The sequence below is a fragment of the Eleginops maclovinus genome, chromosome 13 (assembly GCF_036324505.1).
Source record: "Eleginops maclovinus isolate JMC-PN-2008 ecotype Puerto Natales chromosome 13, JC_Emac_rtc_rv5, whole genome shotgun sequence".
In the NCBI taxonomy this organism is placed as follows: Eukaryota; Metazoa; Chordata; class Actinopteri; order Perciformes; family Eleginopidae; genus Eleginops; species Eleginops maclovinus.
This window is the reverse complement of record NC_086361.1, coordinates 10714629-10731776: the sequence shown is the minus strand read 5'-3', so window position 1 is coordinate 10731776 and position 17148 is coordinate 10714629. Positions and strand designations below refer to the sequence as shown.

Here is a 17148-nt window from a genome sequence, read left to right as displayed (position 1 = left end):
TGAAACTGGAAAAATTGGCATCATTTCCCAATCTCCTAAACTCTAACAGATTTGCTTTTATGGATCTCTTACTTTTATGGAAGTATATATCACCTGCCTTTTTTGGTTATTATGTTTCCAATTTAAAAGTACAAGCCTTTGAAGAATCGTGTCTATGAAATACAAGGTGCTGTGAGGCAATAGGATTAAGAAATAGGGGAAGATTTTAAATCATTGACTTATTAGATATTTGAAACTATAACCATATTGCATTCCAACCTTTGATTGAGTGTCACTCATAGCTATGATAGTGAATTACCCAGATTACAGCACACTAACCTTTCACATGTTGGCCAATGGAGTAAAATAAATGAATTCATGCCAAGTTTTTTACTTTAAAGCATATTCTTGCCAAAGGGTCTATTGATAGATGTATGTGTAGGTATAACCAAGGATAAAACTTTATTGTACACACATGCAATAAAATGCATGATAACTACCCATAAAATGTAGAATATGTATATTTTAGTCCTACATGGCATTTTACAGACGGAAAATAACATGAGTTTAGATGAGTAAAGTGCAAAGGACGCCATCTAATGGCCAATAACAATTTAAGCAACAAACGAGTGCCTGACTTAAGAGATGCTTACACAATGAATCCCCCTGAAAGAATAATACATAGTGAGGACCATCTGCTGTTTGATAGAGATATTAACACCTCACATGTGTAGGTGCTTAGCATTCTTTATGTAAATGTAATGTAAATCGCTGGTGTTTACCTTTTATGAGCTTCAATATGAAAATCCACATGTGTGTTTAATTGGACCAACATTCAAGGGGAAACTAGGGGGGGTGGGGGGTAAGGGTTTGCCTCAACCACAAAGGGAAAATAAAAATGAAGGAAAAAAAATAGAATTGAGGAAAAAAATGATAAAGCGCACAGCCTTGACACAAGCCAAGGTTCTTTTTTTTTTAACGTTTTAATACACACAGATAAAAAAACTGCCTCCAAAGGGAGGTTAAGCTCTGATCCCCCATGATATAGAAGAAGTGGAATGTACTGTAAAGCATGAATACATCACGGCACAGCCCTACACCCACCCCCATGTGCTTGCTGCACCTCTCTTCTTTAGTCCAAATCTCTAACAGATTGGGTTTAGTCTGACTAGAGGTATGCAGCCACAACACCACATGTAGGGGTCTGCATAATCCCTGCACTGAGTATTAAGCACACAGCATGGGCATTCTTTTAAAGATTTGCTGGAATTACCAATACATAATCTCCATGATCATCATTTACTATAGTTCAGTGGGAGAGGATGGGGGCAGGGGGGATCTGAATTTATGAAGGATCACAGAGATATATGCAATCTGTGAGACAGTGTGTGCTGCCATCTGGAAAACAAACAGGACCCAGTCTGTTGGAATACACTAACACAACTGTCTTTAACAACATGAAGCTAAACCACATGTGCAAAAGACCTGATTTGTTTGTTAAAACCTGCGATGCGGTTTCTATAGCCTGAAGTATAAAACATTGTTTATAGGCAACCTGCTTGAAACTATTCTGCTGAATCGTGCATCTCTGTGGTGGAAGCCTGCAGTGGAAATTAAGGAAGCAGGGGGTGAAATAAAAAAGAAAATACGAATATAATGTGTTTCTGCTGCCAGCTCTGTTTATGACAGCTGCTACCTACACTTTATAGATGTGGACTTTTTATTTGATTAAGGAAGTAGATTCATTATTTATCTTCGCAAGCATAAACCTTTACATTACTAGTACAAGAGTCTTCGTTTCTGTCTCTCCATATGTAACAGATTATTTGTTGAAGGGATTGAATCAAACTCACGTCATTCATTTCTTTTACATAGCTTGCTCTGTCTTTAAATTCAATAACGTCATCTAGACATTATTCTTCCAGACGTGACCGCTGCTAAAACATTTATGTTCCTCATCCATCCATTTACCCATTAGACTGAACCGCATTAATAATATATAACTTCCTGCTTTTATCACATTGATAATCTGAATAGGTGAAGAAAAGAAAAAAAATCAATCAGCTAAATGTTGGCTAAGAGGATTTCAGGGGCATAGCAGAGCCATCTTCCCTCACTATGATAAATGAGGGGTGACAGTAATGCTACACAGAGCCCATATGGCCATATACTGTAAACAAGTGCACTGCAAGAAGACACAAGGCTAATTCAGTTTCACATTCACACTCCAGTGGCATATTCTCCTGTATTGGATTTGTGTACTGTACTTTGTTTTCTGTTAAATGATGCTGAGTACAATGCTTGAGTAGTTTATTTCATAAATCAAACTGCATACAGTGAATAGTGAGAAAATTAGAGTGCCCTAGGCTGTGATGTCACAGGGTGCATTACAGGAATGATAAAACATTCCATATGCTTATTCCCTTTATTGGTTGGAGTCAGATTAAAAGATTAAGACGCTTTCATGTTTCTCCTTCTTTGTGAAGAAGTTAAAAATGCTCCTTCTTTATTACATGATTGTTTAATCTGCACAAAGGCCAATGAAATCTACTGATTTTATTGGAGGTTAAGAGCTGAACTATTTCACTGCTACTGGCTGTTTCCCTCATCTACTAATCTTTCTGCTAAACTAACATTCTGCTGGTTTTATCGTAACACTTCATAATTTAAATTGAAATTTTTTTGACCATGGTGTACTACAGTAATATTTGTATAATCCTTTTTAGTACGCATCATAATGTGATTACGCTTAAGTTGTCATTGGGTGCTTAAAAGGAAGTAATAAAATACCTGAGGAAAAGGTTTATGTCATACATTCAAAGCTGATATTAAGTCACTAAAAGGGAACATTGTCTGCCTTAAAACAAGTAAAACAATTTCATCTAAATCTAAAATATCATAAAAAACAACCAGCAATTATGGGCTTTTAAAATAATTGACTTTATAGGTCATTATAAAAAGATTTATGATGTTATGATTATTCTTTTAGAGTATATATATATATATATATATATATATATATGCGAATGCTTAGAATTCTACAATCCTATACCCTATTGTAATGCTTTATAAGTATGTTTATAATGCATTAAAGGCATGGTCATAGAATATGTTAACAAAAAAAGCTCTTTACAGTCCAGGTTTACAGTCTGAAATGTGGGGATAAAATCCCTAAAAACGATTTCATTTTGAACCTGAAGTAATGGTTCACTGCTTTGAACCATTAAAATCTGTCTTATGGATCACGAGAGAGAAGTGGACCGAACTATATTACACAGCTTTTGGCTCTCAATTGTAACTTTAAGCTGGCGTAACTTCAGATATATTTTTTGACACTCCCTGTAACTGCGATATTATTGTTTCCATAAAACCAAGGTGTGGAATAGCATTTTAGCGAGACTAATGACCCAAAATTCTTTGTAACAAATGGTGTGAGCAGGTGTGGGACTATGCACGTGTGGTAAGAAAACCAGGATTTTGGATAGAGCGTTATGTACTATGTGACATATCCATTCAGTGTATAAGTCATTCAGGACGTAGCAGATTTTGAGTGGTTTTCCATGGTGGTCAAACATGCTGAGTCCGACCTCAATAGCCCCCGCGCTGTTAAAATTCCAGGTCTCTTAAAAAGTGAAAGGCTAGTCAAATCAGTATGTCAACAGGGGATCTGTAAACCACACGTTTCCTGGTCGACTCTGTCAAAACCAGCTGTGCATACATCATAGCCTGCATGATCTGTGTGTGCAGTTGAAGAAAGAAAGAAAAGACGGACAGAGGAAGGACAGACGTGAAGAAAAAAACAGACAGAGAAGGAGACAGACGTGTAACAACAGATACCAACAGACATTTACAGAATATGGGGCGGAGCAGGGGGAGTTGGTATTTGATCTGTGAAAAGAGAAAAACAGTTTGACAATCTCTCTAAAGTCTGACAACTCCATAGTCCTATCTGTTACCGTGTCAAGGCTTCACAACAGCCCACCCTGGCCTCCTTGTCTGCCCCTCCTCACCTTCCAGATGCTCAGCCAGTGAAGGGGTGAAAGGTTGGCAGGTGCCTGGGGGAGCAGCCAGGAGCCTCAGGGTCAGATTTCTGAGAGGTCAAGCAGTCGCAGACTCTGGGTTAAACAGGGGTGGGGTGGGAGGACAGGGGACAATATGGCTAGTGTCCAGAGCAGGGGATAGACGGGACCACAGAGCAGCAGTCTCTCCTAATCAACTTCATTTATGAGCATTGACAGACAGACAGACAGCCACGCCTTGGTGAGTCGGCCACAATCAGCTTTCAGGGTATTACCCACTGCCTACCACAAATCCATAATCCTTGAAGCCTTGACCTTTTGCATTTCCAACATAAAGTCAATGATGGCCACAATGGCATCGACAAAACGTACACTGATTTGAAATAGAAAAGTGGCTGTACATTTCAAGTGGTAATAATCGATCATATGTAACAGACAAACTGCACCATAATTGAACTGAAACCATGTTTAAAGGCAAACTACACTGTAATTAGTCTAAAAAATCCATCAACATGTTCATGGGAGATTTCTCTGATGGCGCAAAGCAACATGTCTTCAGCCCTGAAGGCCGGACATAATCTGGATAAGCAAGAAAATGACATTGTCCCTATAATGAGAAACCACAGGCAATATATCGAATGCAGTGATGCTCACATCCATCGACTGGACTTAATGCGTATGTCACTTCATGTGCAGTTTGGCGTGTTGAGCTATCTTTTGCATGCTCCAGTTTCTACAGAGCCCTTCATTACATCAGTGAAATGAGGCGATAAAGTTCCTGATGTCTGCTCTGAAATCAATGTGGTATTGGCAAGAGTCATGCCAACCTTCTTATGGTTAGCTGAATTCATCTTGCAATAAAACTCACTTCAGTAGCTACTTCTCCCCAACTCCTTTCTGCAACACATTCATCAAGGCAATATACCATGTAGTGAGCGGATAGTACTACCCCCTCTTCCTCCCATTACCGTCCATAATGTAAACACACGATGAAGTCCGTTTGTTTTAGTCTAGACATGAAGCCCCACATCATCCACCCCTTGCTGAGCACACAGCACTGACCCCCATTGATACATTTATAATCAATACCTCCCCAGGTGCTGTGCGCCGACTAGCCTATCGGATGTTGGAGGCAATTGTGCCGTCCAATTTAAAATGGCCCAGGGGGAACTTTCATAACCATGTGGCAATTAGTTCCACTGTCAATAATTGTAATGCTAAAGGACACTGTGTTCCAGTGAGAGCAGAGGAAAGATAGAGGGAGGAGGGAGACATCATCAAGCTTATGCCTGTTTGTTCATTGTTAATGGCTGTTACACTGCCAAAAAGCATTTGATCACACACACATATTGTGGGCCATGGTTGAGGGGGTTGTGTTATAGGGCAGAATTACACAACCCATGAAGATAACAAGTAATGACGTCTTATAAAGGTCAACAAACAAAGCACTAGTGGGACAAACCAAGGCCGTGTGATGAGATTCATTAGGACAGCATTGAGAGCGTGGGGAAAGAGAAAGAGGGGATGAGGGTGGGAGGAGGGGGGAGAGAATTCCTTAGCAGTTCTACTGCGGCCAACACAACAGCAGCAGAAACAGGTGTGTGTCTTTACGTGGGGCACCAGGGGCAAGACAAGTGCTATTCTCACATGGTTCAGACCGGTCACACTTGACCACACTTTGACCTTACACCCACTTGAGGAGCCAAAGACTTTATTAAGTAGGCCCTAAGTAGCGCAGGGGTCTCACAACTATTATCCCAGCAATTAAATACAGACTGTCCCTGTCAGTAAATGATCTTGGCTCAAGGATGTTTATGAGTCGTGTGCTTATCAATGTCAAAACTTCCAGCAGCCCTGCTTTGAATTTGGCACCCCTGGTGCGCCATATCAAGGGGCTCTCCACCCTGATGCATCTACTTTGATTCATGGTCACCTCACCTGTCCGAAGAGACTCTTGCAGTCATCCTGCAAACTTTCAATTAGTAAGTAAAGATGTGACATCGGATTTTGAGTTGAGAAAAGACACGTACGACCTGGTTGTAGCCAGTTTACAAGCTGATTTTAAGATATTAAAAAAATACGTTCCACCTCTCTTGCTATTAACATGGACTGTTTGCCTGCATTCAACCAAAGTGTGTTTGAATGTGACCGGTCATATTACTTGGACAAACCCTTGATTGGAAGAACTAGAGAACTAGAGGCCATCACTAGCCAAGTCATCAGTCAGTCAGTCACAAAAGTCCACACTTTTTTAAAACTTGACTTGGAAAAAGGCAATAAAATATTGTGTTTTGAAAAAAAAGAAAGCAGCAAAGTGCAGCAGGCAGACCTAAAAGCTATGCATCCTGCACAATTATGAAAGTTCTGCCTATTAAGACTAATATTTGTTCTAATCATTCTCAGCCATGTACAAAAAAAACACTTTAACACAGTTTTGAAGGTTAAATGTTCATATACGTGGACATTTTCATGTTCAACATTCAGAAAGCTGACAATGTTCTCATGATATGGATATGTATAAGTACATTGTCATGGCTGTTTTCTCTGTATTTGTTGGGAATCACAATTTCATCTGCTGTATTGTCTACAAGTCTTTATACGGGGTAAGATGTACTTAATTATTCCCTCATTGGGGTAGTAAAAAAGCACACTGATTATGCATTAGTTGTGGAGCCTACCACATTACTTGTCTGCTTAGGTGAAGGCGGTAGGAATGAATCCAGTTGTCTTTTTAAATAATTGTGCCCAACAAAATAAAAGCTTTTAACATAACTTATCTAATTCCTAAGCCAAAGGCAACTTCGGAAAATGGTGTTTATCTTTTTTAACAGAGGTGAGGTTTGGTATAAATTGGCCTCTAAACTCTTAAAAAGAGCTTTGTTACTGATCAATCCAGCTTTTCAGACTAGAATATCATAAGATTAATAATGGTTCATTTGTAAAGTTTCTCCTGAATGAGGTTTGAGGTAAGAAATGCTTGTACTTTTTAAAGTAATGCTTCATTTTTAATCCACAATGTGTAGTTTGATTTGATTTGAACAACTTCTAAGAGGTTTGAGAGTGTTTATCTCAGTCGATTTCTTTTATTTGCATACCTAAATGTCTAGCTAAACCTGAGCTTTGAAGATCTTGAGCTTGTTTTGCCAGGCTCACCTCTCTGTGGCACCAAGGAAGTATCACTTCTCGCTCTTCCACCAGCGATATCCCTGGATGTGACGCACTTTTAGTCACTCTTTCCCTTTCTCAAACACATCTAAACACTCATCTAATGACAACATAACACACAGCTATGGTCTCCAGCTCAGGAAACAGAGGGTTCCTGTTTTTGAGTCCAAACTCTATTGTTATCTTAAACAGCCTTTTGGCAGTGCTCTCTCTCTCTCTCTCTCTCTCTCTCTCTCTCTCTCTCTCTCTCTCTCTCTCTCTCTCTCTCTCTCTCTCGATATAACACAATTATAATCCAACCATATCTTGACTCCTATAGCTCTTTAGTAGCACACATTATTATCGGGACCTTTCACTCTACTAATATTGACAAAGCCAGAGAGATTGAGTAAACAGAAATCTCCATTAGCTCTTTTCCTGTTTTATCTATGCCTCTTATCTTTGCTCTGTGGATGAGGTCGCAGTCACCTCTATTCCTGCACGTGAAGATCAAGTATCTCCTCTGCCATCGCTCTGCCTCTGCTGATCCCTCTCACACACATTATTCCGGCTTTTTTCTCATTTTGTCCAGCAATGCATCTCTACCCACTCTGCATTGTGGGAACCAAGGTCCATGCAGCCTATTGCACAGTCGAAGGTGTTAGGGGGATTGGAGTAAAGTCTGGATAAGCAACAGCTGGATTTAATGCACCGTTAAGGTCATTGGTTGTTCAAGTTGCACCTGCAACCCCCCCCCCCCCCCCCCCCTGCTCCCTCTCCTCTTTTCTCTGTTGCCCTCTCCTCTTTCGTCCACATTCTCAGTCCTCCTTTCTTTTCATTCCTGGCCCTCTCACTGCTGCCCTGTCAGCTATGAAATCCCCGCCCACACACTTTCTTTTCTGGTTCTATATCAAAAGTAACTGCTGCCACTGCTTCACCCCTGTCTCACTTTGATTCCCTGTCTCCTTTTCTGTGTCCTTGTCACCCTAATATTCTCTTTTCACTCTCTCTCAATATCTCTCTCTCAATATCTCTCTCTCTCTCTCTCTCTGTTTCAAAGCCCTCTCAGCTCACAGGCTGTTGTGTTGTGTCTGACAGGCCTTCTCAGCTGGAGAGCAGGTTTCCTGAGTCCTGGAACGGAACAGGAGCTGGCAGGGAGAAACACTGAGAAAATCCAGCTCCACTGTTCCCACTGAGCGTCACACTCACACTGATGTAACACAGGCAGGGCACAGCACATGCTATGATATATGTAATGATGCAGCATGTCAGGGGTAATTCCACCTGGATTCAGTTTAATCCATCAACTAAAAAAAAAAAACACCTCACCTTCACATTCTGATATACAGATCAGATCTTATTAAGTGTGGCAAGTAGCTCCAGGCTGTTAAAGTTGCCTCAAAACAGGGACTAATTCATACATTTAATTATTTGATTGAATTCTGAACATGTTTTTGAGTTCCCACCATTTAAATTACCACTAGAGACACATTTCCAATTAGGCAAACATTTTTGATAACTACAGAACAAATGAAGTATTTCTTTTAGCAAAAGTTCAGAAAAACACGTATTGGGTTTTTTTCAGTACCACACTGCTGTAAACAGGGACAGCGAACATTTAACCACATTTAAGTTTCCACGTCTTTGTAAATACCCAAAGTTAGTTAATCGGCTCATTTTCATCTGTACTCCAGGTCAACATATAGTGACCCAACATTTTTGGGTAGTGAATAGGAAGATGTTATTTTAAGCATAGTGATATGTTTTAGTTTTGTTTATTGGAGATTTTAAAAAATAAACTATTAGATCATGAATAGCTCAATCAAAAATAGTCAACTTATCCATAATGAAAGTAATCCTTATTTGCAGCTCCTTAAGAGTACAATCAAGCTAAATAATGGACAGACAATAACAGATATCATGGCTGCTACACAAAGCCACAAAGCAAACAAATCCAAAGATTTGGAAAGATTTCCAGATTTATGTTTCAGCAAACAGACAAAGACACTAACTATCTTCTAACCTTGCACATTACTGTCTCCATAAACAGAAGAAACAGGCTTTACCCCTCTGGCAGACAGACGCGCAGATTGTCGCTTTCACTATTAACACTGGTGCAGACAAACATAAACACCACCGTCCTAAGAATAACTCTCCATTTTCCCCCAAAGAATGATGTTTATTTCTCAGTGGCTCTCTGCTGAATGATGTTTACATCTCCCACTCCTCCTGATTTTCCCCTGGAGAGGTCTGTGCCCTCTGCACCTGGACAGTTCACCACTCTGAATGAACAGAAGTGCCCCTAAGCACCTAAAGAGACTCTGAGATCAAACAACACTATGCTCCCCGAGGCCCCTAATGAAATTGTTGTTGCATTCCCTGCTTAGGAATAACATTAGTAATGATAGCTTTCAGCTAGTAGTAATGGTAAACTAATTTTGAAAATGGCTTTTCTAAATTAAGAGGATGGCACAGAGAAACAGTTAAAGGTCTAATGTGTGCTAAAAGCCTGACTGGGGCCTCATTATAGACCCAGTTGAAATAAATTGTTTTCTGTCTCTCAGCTGACAGGGTGCCGCTGTTGTTAATTTATCAGACACCAGTGTCAGCGTTGGCAGCGTTTTAATGAAAAACAATGACAGCGACAACATTTTGAGATTTCTGGAGAGGTAGAACGAGGCATGTAGTAATTTATCTTTCAGACCACTGTCTTCTCACTCCACAAAAAAAACTATACTCTTGTATACTTGTATAATTGAGATGTAACGATAAAATAATATTGGGACATGCAAGAAACCAGGATTTATAGGCCTAGAATATAGTGTAAATGCAATGATAAAAAATATATAAATGCAGATATGTTAATGCATTTAACATGTAGATGCAAGTCCACATTTTAATATTTATAAATGTTTAAATTCAGATTATAACTTGCTTTTGCTTGCGATTAATGCATTTAGCAAAATATTATGATATGCATAAAAATGAACAAATCAGTTAATTAATTGAGGATTTATTAAGGAATATTTTTAGGTATTTTGTAGCCAACATAGTCAGTTTTTTTTCTACACTAATGTATGTATGTTAAAAAACCTGGCGCTACCGTGGTGTTTATGGATTTACATGCCAGAGAAAGAACAACCCACTAAGCGCTTTTATTACTGTCACTTGGTCACTTTGAGATTTATGGATAGATAGATACTTTATTGATTCCAAGTTGGGAAATGATTTAGTTACAGCAGCAATGTGTTCAGGCATGATGCCTGGATGGTATGGATGCATATTTGTTGTCAAAATCCATGTTATGCATATTTACAGGACAGAAAAGTAATGTTCATCTGCAGCTCTGTCACAACGCATCCGTGACTACGTTTCCCACAAGGCGTTTCGGTGTACGTCATAACTCTGCGCAGCGCTAAAGTGGCTTTATAGAAGAGGTAAACACATCGGATTATCTCTTTTGAAACTGTTAATTGAAATTGAAAATATATCAACAGGAATTTAAATTTTAATGGAGTTGCTTGTGTAAGACCGTTGTGTTCCTGTAGCCTTCCTTCAGTATTTCTCGTGTGTTGTTGCCACACAGCTAACGCAGCTACTTTGGTGTGCTAAAGCTAAGCTAATTGACAAAACAGCCCTTTAACGTTCGTTCCTCCTTTAGGTTGTTTTACCGGCCGCTCACCTGAATTCCCCGCTGCTGCTCTCATCATGACTAAACTTCTGGAGTGGCTGCTCGGCGTGTCGCTGGTGTTATCAGCCTGGGCTGTGGTGTCTTTCGACCTGTTGGAGCTGAGCCTGCCGCAGACCTATAGAGAGGTGGCCTGGCCGATGCCCTTGTACCTGCTGGTCACTTTTGGCTGCTACTCCCTGGCTACGGTGGGATACCGGGTGGCAACCTTCAATGACTGTGATGAGGCGTCTGCCGAGCTGCAGGGGCAGATACAGGAAGCCAAACAGGACTTAAGGAAAAAGGGCTTAAAGATATAGGACTTCACAGGAACTATGTATTTGTTTTTGAGAGATTGAAAGGGATGCATGGACTACTCTCAAACACAACCTGACAGAACAAATGTTGTTGTTTAGGATGTGTGAAATGTGTTGGATGAAACTCCACTTTGAACTTGTACACTCTTTTTTGTTTTCAGCATACATTGTATGATCATCTATCATAATAACCATTTATGCAGCAGTGTTAGTCATTATTTAGTGTCATCTCTTACAGATGAAATATTGATCAGGTATGCTACTGGAAATTTGTAAATTAACAGCCTGATAGCTATTTCTATGAAGCAACTTAGCATTTAACAACACCATATTCAGTTTGAGTCAGTTCATAGCAGGTGGTTTTACTGACATCTTAAACCAGATAAAACACGCTAAATTGTGAAAGGTGCTTTGTATGGTTACAAACTACACATGGATAAACTCCCCTGAAAATCACTGCTCTGCTTAATTCTCCTTTTTTAAAAGTTGCCCATCATTGGAATGCTAACAAATGGAACCAAAAGGTCACTGGGACAAACTCACTAAGGACTGTTACCACTGGGAATGTTCAGACCTTTCAATCTGTATCAAATCCAAACTAGTACTACACAGTGGGGACCTTGTTGTGTGTGGGTAGGGCTGTTGTCGCCTGTATGTATAGATGCACTAGATTTTATCTGTAAAGTGTACATTCCATTGTATAATTTCAGATGCACGCCCTTTGGCTATATCTGAAACAAAATTAAAATGGAGTCTATTTTTCTGCTCACAAATGTGTGTGTGTGTGTGTTTGTGGGTTAGGGGTGCAGATAGGGCCAGGAGGTATGCGAGTATGTGCGTGAGTGCTTGCATATATGAAGAATGCCTTTTCCTTGAATGATCCACATGACTTGAGGACTTATATATACTGTGCAAGAAACATAGCTTGTTTGTCCCATTGTTTAGTTAATGACATGATATTATACATAAACAGCATCCCCTTATGTATTCTCAAATCAGAAAATGTAAGCTAAATACAAACTATGAACTAATCTGATGTTGGCAAGTCTACTTCTTTTGTGTGAGTCCTAAATCGCTGCCTATGCTCCTTTTCAGTAAGTTCCTGCTCGGCACAAAGCATAGCCTGGCCAAGGCATCATTATAGGGTTTCAAAAAGCTCCTGTAACTTCAGAACAAATGCAAAAGACTTGGCATTTTTTTGTGAGCAAGCTCTGCCTGTTGTGTCGTTTGGCTGAAGCCCCATCATGCTTTGCAACTTCACCCCCCATGAATGTCTGCAAGCTGTTGCAAGAGCAGACTGGATGAAAGGCAACCTGTTATTTACCAGCAAATGTTCTACTTTGGCAATTACACCAAAGGCTTCACTTGGTAGGCATTTATGTCTTTACTCGTAACCACATATGGAATAGTTAATCACTTTTTCTTTGTCATCATTCCCTCTGATTCCAGCTTTGAAGACATCCATCTGTTCATTTTTATTCTGCAAGCTATGACACATAAATTTAAATCAGATTATGCCAAACATTAAACAGACCATATAGTGCGCATGTACAGTAAAAGTATTTCTGTGCCTTTTCCTTTTAATCCTTTTTTCCCCCCAACATACAGTACATACTGTAAGCTTCTTCCCAGACATAACCCTTTACATAATGTCAAGGGAAATCAAGTTTAATCTGATGCACAGACATAGATGCATCAAAAGCTGTCCTGTGATAAACAAACCTCATATACTCATGCTACTCAAATACTCGTTTATTTTAAATCTGCATACATTTCATTTGCAGCACACGTAAGACAACTATCATCACCACTGTTGTTGTTAAGAGACCTGTCAGTTTAAAAGCAGATTCTGGCTTACCATTTAAAAAAAAAAAGTGTTATTTCCCTGGCAATAATAAACTCTCATATATAGGAATCAAAGCTTTACACAGTCTTTCTTTAACCATATCTTTATTTATATTATATTATTGTGATTACTTAGAGATAAATGCTTCCATAAACATGACCAGAAATAATGTAAAATCAAAGTTGAGTTTCAGTTCTTTTACACTGAATATGTGAAGCTGGTTTGCTATGAATTATATAAATGGTGTATTTGTTCTTGTATCACAAAGTGGTGAGTTTTGTCCACTTGACTCGTGTGGAAGCAAGCTAAAATATCCCAGTGATGTAACATGTCTAAGTGGCAACTTCAAAATCCTCTCACTTGAATTTGTTCTGTCTTCTCGTTTTGGGTTACGAAAGCCACTTACAAAAGTTTCATAATTGCACTGTCTGTCATCGACAGGAAAGGATTTTGACAGTGAAAATGGCTGAGAAAGATGGCAAACGTGCACAGAATGTTCCTCACTTTCTGCTCCAAAGTGGTACGGTGATAAGCACCAGATAAATTAGGAGAAGAGCTAAAAACCAGAAAGAAAACCAATGGGGTTAGAGGCAGTGTGACGGTAGGGCCATAGGGTTGAGCCTGCAGCATGGCCCTACTGAGAAAACACAATAAAAAAAAGCTTTTCCAGAGACATTCAGTGGCACTACTGGGAGAAAATCCATCCCAACAGGCTGAAACCAAGACAGAAAAATGATAGGTTATCATTTTCCTGCAGAGAAAATACTTTTTTTTTTTTCCCCACCCACACATTTCACAGCAAAACCTCAAACCCATCTAGAGACGCAAAAAAAAAAAGATGGAGTTAGTAATCGAGACTCGGAGCTGAAAGAGATGGAGATTTGATACAGACACAGAATGATGAACAGTAATGACAAGATGAGAGAGTGGGATCGAAACAGGAGATAGATACAGACATGGATTAAAGAGGCAACAGAAAATGTGGATGTGGGTATGAATAAAGAAAAAGGAAAGTGACTAAATCACACGAACAGGAAACCAGAGCATGAGCTGGAACAAGACGGATGATCCTGGAAGAGAGTATGTTACAGGACTTTTTCGGGAAGAGAAGACCACACCCCGACCGCCGGCGATGGCAGAGGACCAAAAATGTTGCCCGGATTGGAACAGCAGCTCTGATTTAGACTGTATAACCAAGGTGTGCCCCGTCTGACCCTGCAGTCACCTAAAGCTTGTATAGGCATTAAAGCAGGATTCAGGCAAAAGAGGGAATGAAAGAGCTTCCAAACATGCCGCTACAATAAAACACATTTAATCCGAGCATGCAGTACATAATCGCTGAATAAAAATAATGTGGAGGAGGTTGAAAAGTCATTCATGGGATAACCTATTGTTCTTTCACTGCTCATAAAAAGCTGCTTTGATACATAAAGGACACCAGGTTCCCATTTTAGGGCAGCATGGAGGCTTATAAATGCTACAAATAGCTTAGGTAACCTCCCAACGGCCCTGTAAGGCAGATAGTCCTGGCTCTTCCGAGTAGTAACATACGCTAGCAGGCAGACAGGGACTGGATCGTCATGTGTCCTGCTGATAGTGAGATATGACTCAGTCCAGAGAGGCAGAGATACACCAGCTGGCCATGCCAAACCTACTCTGAATTGTGGATTTTTCTTGCTGCGCCTCATGGCCTCGTGGCAGGTTTTATTTACATACAATGTCTCGCTCGGTTTAAACGCTGATGATGATAAATTGATAAATGCTCAGTTTTTCTGTTGGTTGGGAAATGTTTAATTTAATAACAACACAGATCTGGTCTCCCATGTGTTGCTATTACATTCAAGTCAAACAGCTGTGGAACCATTCCGATGTTTAAAAGGAATGTTTGGCATTTTCATAAATATGAATCATTAGTTGTGCAGGTATTCAGTCATAAACCGACATATTAGACAACACAGTTTGGAGCCGATGACTGTGTTGGATAAATTGTCAGGCTCTCACCAGTTATAACAATTCATGCTCAGGAGAACTTGAATGTGTGTAGAGAATTTCATGGTCATCAATCTAATTGTTGTTGAGACATTTCACACGTTTCAACATTATAGTGGTGCTAGAATAAAAGTCTGCAATCACTAAAACCACAAGAGGATTTATCCTCTGGTGACCATGAATGAGCTGCCTATCAATCCAGTACATTTTGCAATATTTCAAATTGGATCAAATTAGTGGATCAACAAAGTAAATCTTTGCTATCCATACAGTTGTGCTGCTGCAAATCCCAGAAGTTGCTGTGGAATTTTTAGAATGCTTAGTGATTCTTCCAACCATCCGGATAAAAGAGCTACTTTGCACTGCCCCCAAAAAAAGAGTCTTTGTTGGGCTGCTGTTGAATTCAAGCAAAGGTAGTAGGCAATTACAGACTGTATGCTTAAAATGGACAGGTTAAAACATTAACAGTTGCATTTGTCTATTTTGATATTACACTATATGATTTTATTTGTTAATACAAACTAGTGTGTTTATGTATCCCCATGTTAAGTTTGAAAGGAGGAGATCTTTTCTATGGCTAGGACATAGTATCAGTTTGAAAAACAGGAGACCAATCTTTTCATCATGCAGCTTTTTCTTTTCACACAGGTGATTGAAAAAGTCTATGAAGATTCTAGAAATGCAGAACAGCTGTAGATGTTATGAAACCACCTTAATATATATAGGTTTATTTATTTATTAAGGTAGATGCTTGACTGTGAATACAATACTTTACACAAGGCACAAAATGAGGAGGGATTTAACTTACAATATATAGAAGATGTTGTCTTGAAAAGTTTTAAAAAGTGATTTTTGAGATTAAGATTCATGGTGACCTTTCTACTGCTAGGAATGTGCATGATCTATACATCTGGGCTTTAAAATGTTATGCAAACATTACATGGAGTTTTTTTGGCCTGTGAAAACATTGCCCTCAGGTTCTGTGCTCAAAGTTTGTTCCGGTTATCTGCTGACCGCCCTTAACATTTACAACAGCGTTGAAAGTTTCACACTTGCTTTTCACATTTACTCAAGCTGGTACGCAGAACGAGCGAGTAAATAAAAAGAATGGTCTCCTCTTGACAAGCTACTACTCAGTGGAGGCTCTTCTTGGGGTCGGGCGGTTAAGGGGCCTGTCTGCCGGCCCTAATTTATGACTAAGCCTTTGAAAACATTAGGGAGTTGTGGGGCCGTGGCACCAGTTTCTGGTGCTACAGCTGTTTTTACTGTCATGGCCGTAAAGCTCCCCTGGGAAGGGAGAGACAAGAGAATGAGAGAAGAGAACAATGGCTTGTCATGCAACTTTGAGCAAAGTATCATGGTTGGAGAAAAAAGGATATGTGTATTTTGGGTGGGGTGTTGTTGCTCAGGGTGGAAGTTAATCAGAAAGTTTAGATAGAGACAGTTGAGGGATTACACCTTTGTGTTTAGTCTTCATACCAAAAGGCAACCTTATTAGTTATAATAAACAGTGCCCTCTTTTCTTTTAGTTTATCCCTTCATTGTTTGTCTCTAACCACCATGGCCCCGGTTTTACGTTTGTGTTTAAGTCATTATCTGAGCTTTTGTTGCCTTCTGTTGAGACCTTTTATGTTATCAAAAGCAGAAATGGGCTTGGTTTTCAGAAAGCATTTAAGCACAACAATCACCGAAGTTCCCTTAAGGCGAAAAAATGATCTTTAATTTAAGATGATGCTAGGTTGATGGTTTTTTCTTAGACTAGATAATTAAAACATTACCCAAAATAGCATCTGTGAGGCTGTATTTTGGGACTGTGTTGCTGCGGGCTATAAATGCCAAGGCTAGCCACAACACACTCAAACTGGCCTTAACGTGCTGAACTTAAGTAGATTTGTATACCATTTTCACCATTGTTCTCCATGTCAATGTCTTTTGAACACATTTCATCATTAGACAAAGCAATAGACAACTTAACATTTCAACCTGATGATGGTTCTACATTTAAAAGGGATCATCAAAGTTATTACAATTCATCCTTCGAGGGAAATGAAAATCTGAACCAATTTATCTTGCAATCCATCAAACACTTTTCGTAGTGCTGAGCAAGGCCAACATTTCAATCCCTAGAACCCTGCAAGCCATACCATGCACATAAAAAAGCTCAAATTAACCCCAAGAACACGGTCA

The 17148-nt window shown here is 39.5% G+C and overlaps 1 protein-coding gene across 1 annotated transcript; it reads left to right on the top strand.

Annotated features, from left to right (window-relative positions):
* Positions 1–10369: 10369 nt before the first annotated feature.
* Positions 10370–11899, top strand: dpm3 (dolichyl-phosphate mannosyltransferase subunit 3, regulatory). The gene is made up of 2 exons (XM_063898403.1): positions 10370–10579; positions 10804–11899. Exon 2 carries the CDS (start codon positions 10851–10853, stop codon positions 11127–11129), a length of 279 nt encoding a protein of 92 aa, XP_063754473.1. The 5' UTR covers positions 10370–10579; positions 10804–10850; the 3' UTR covers positions 11130–11899.
* The last annotated feature ends 5249 nt before the right edge of the window (positions 11900–17148 follow it).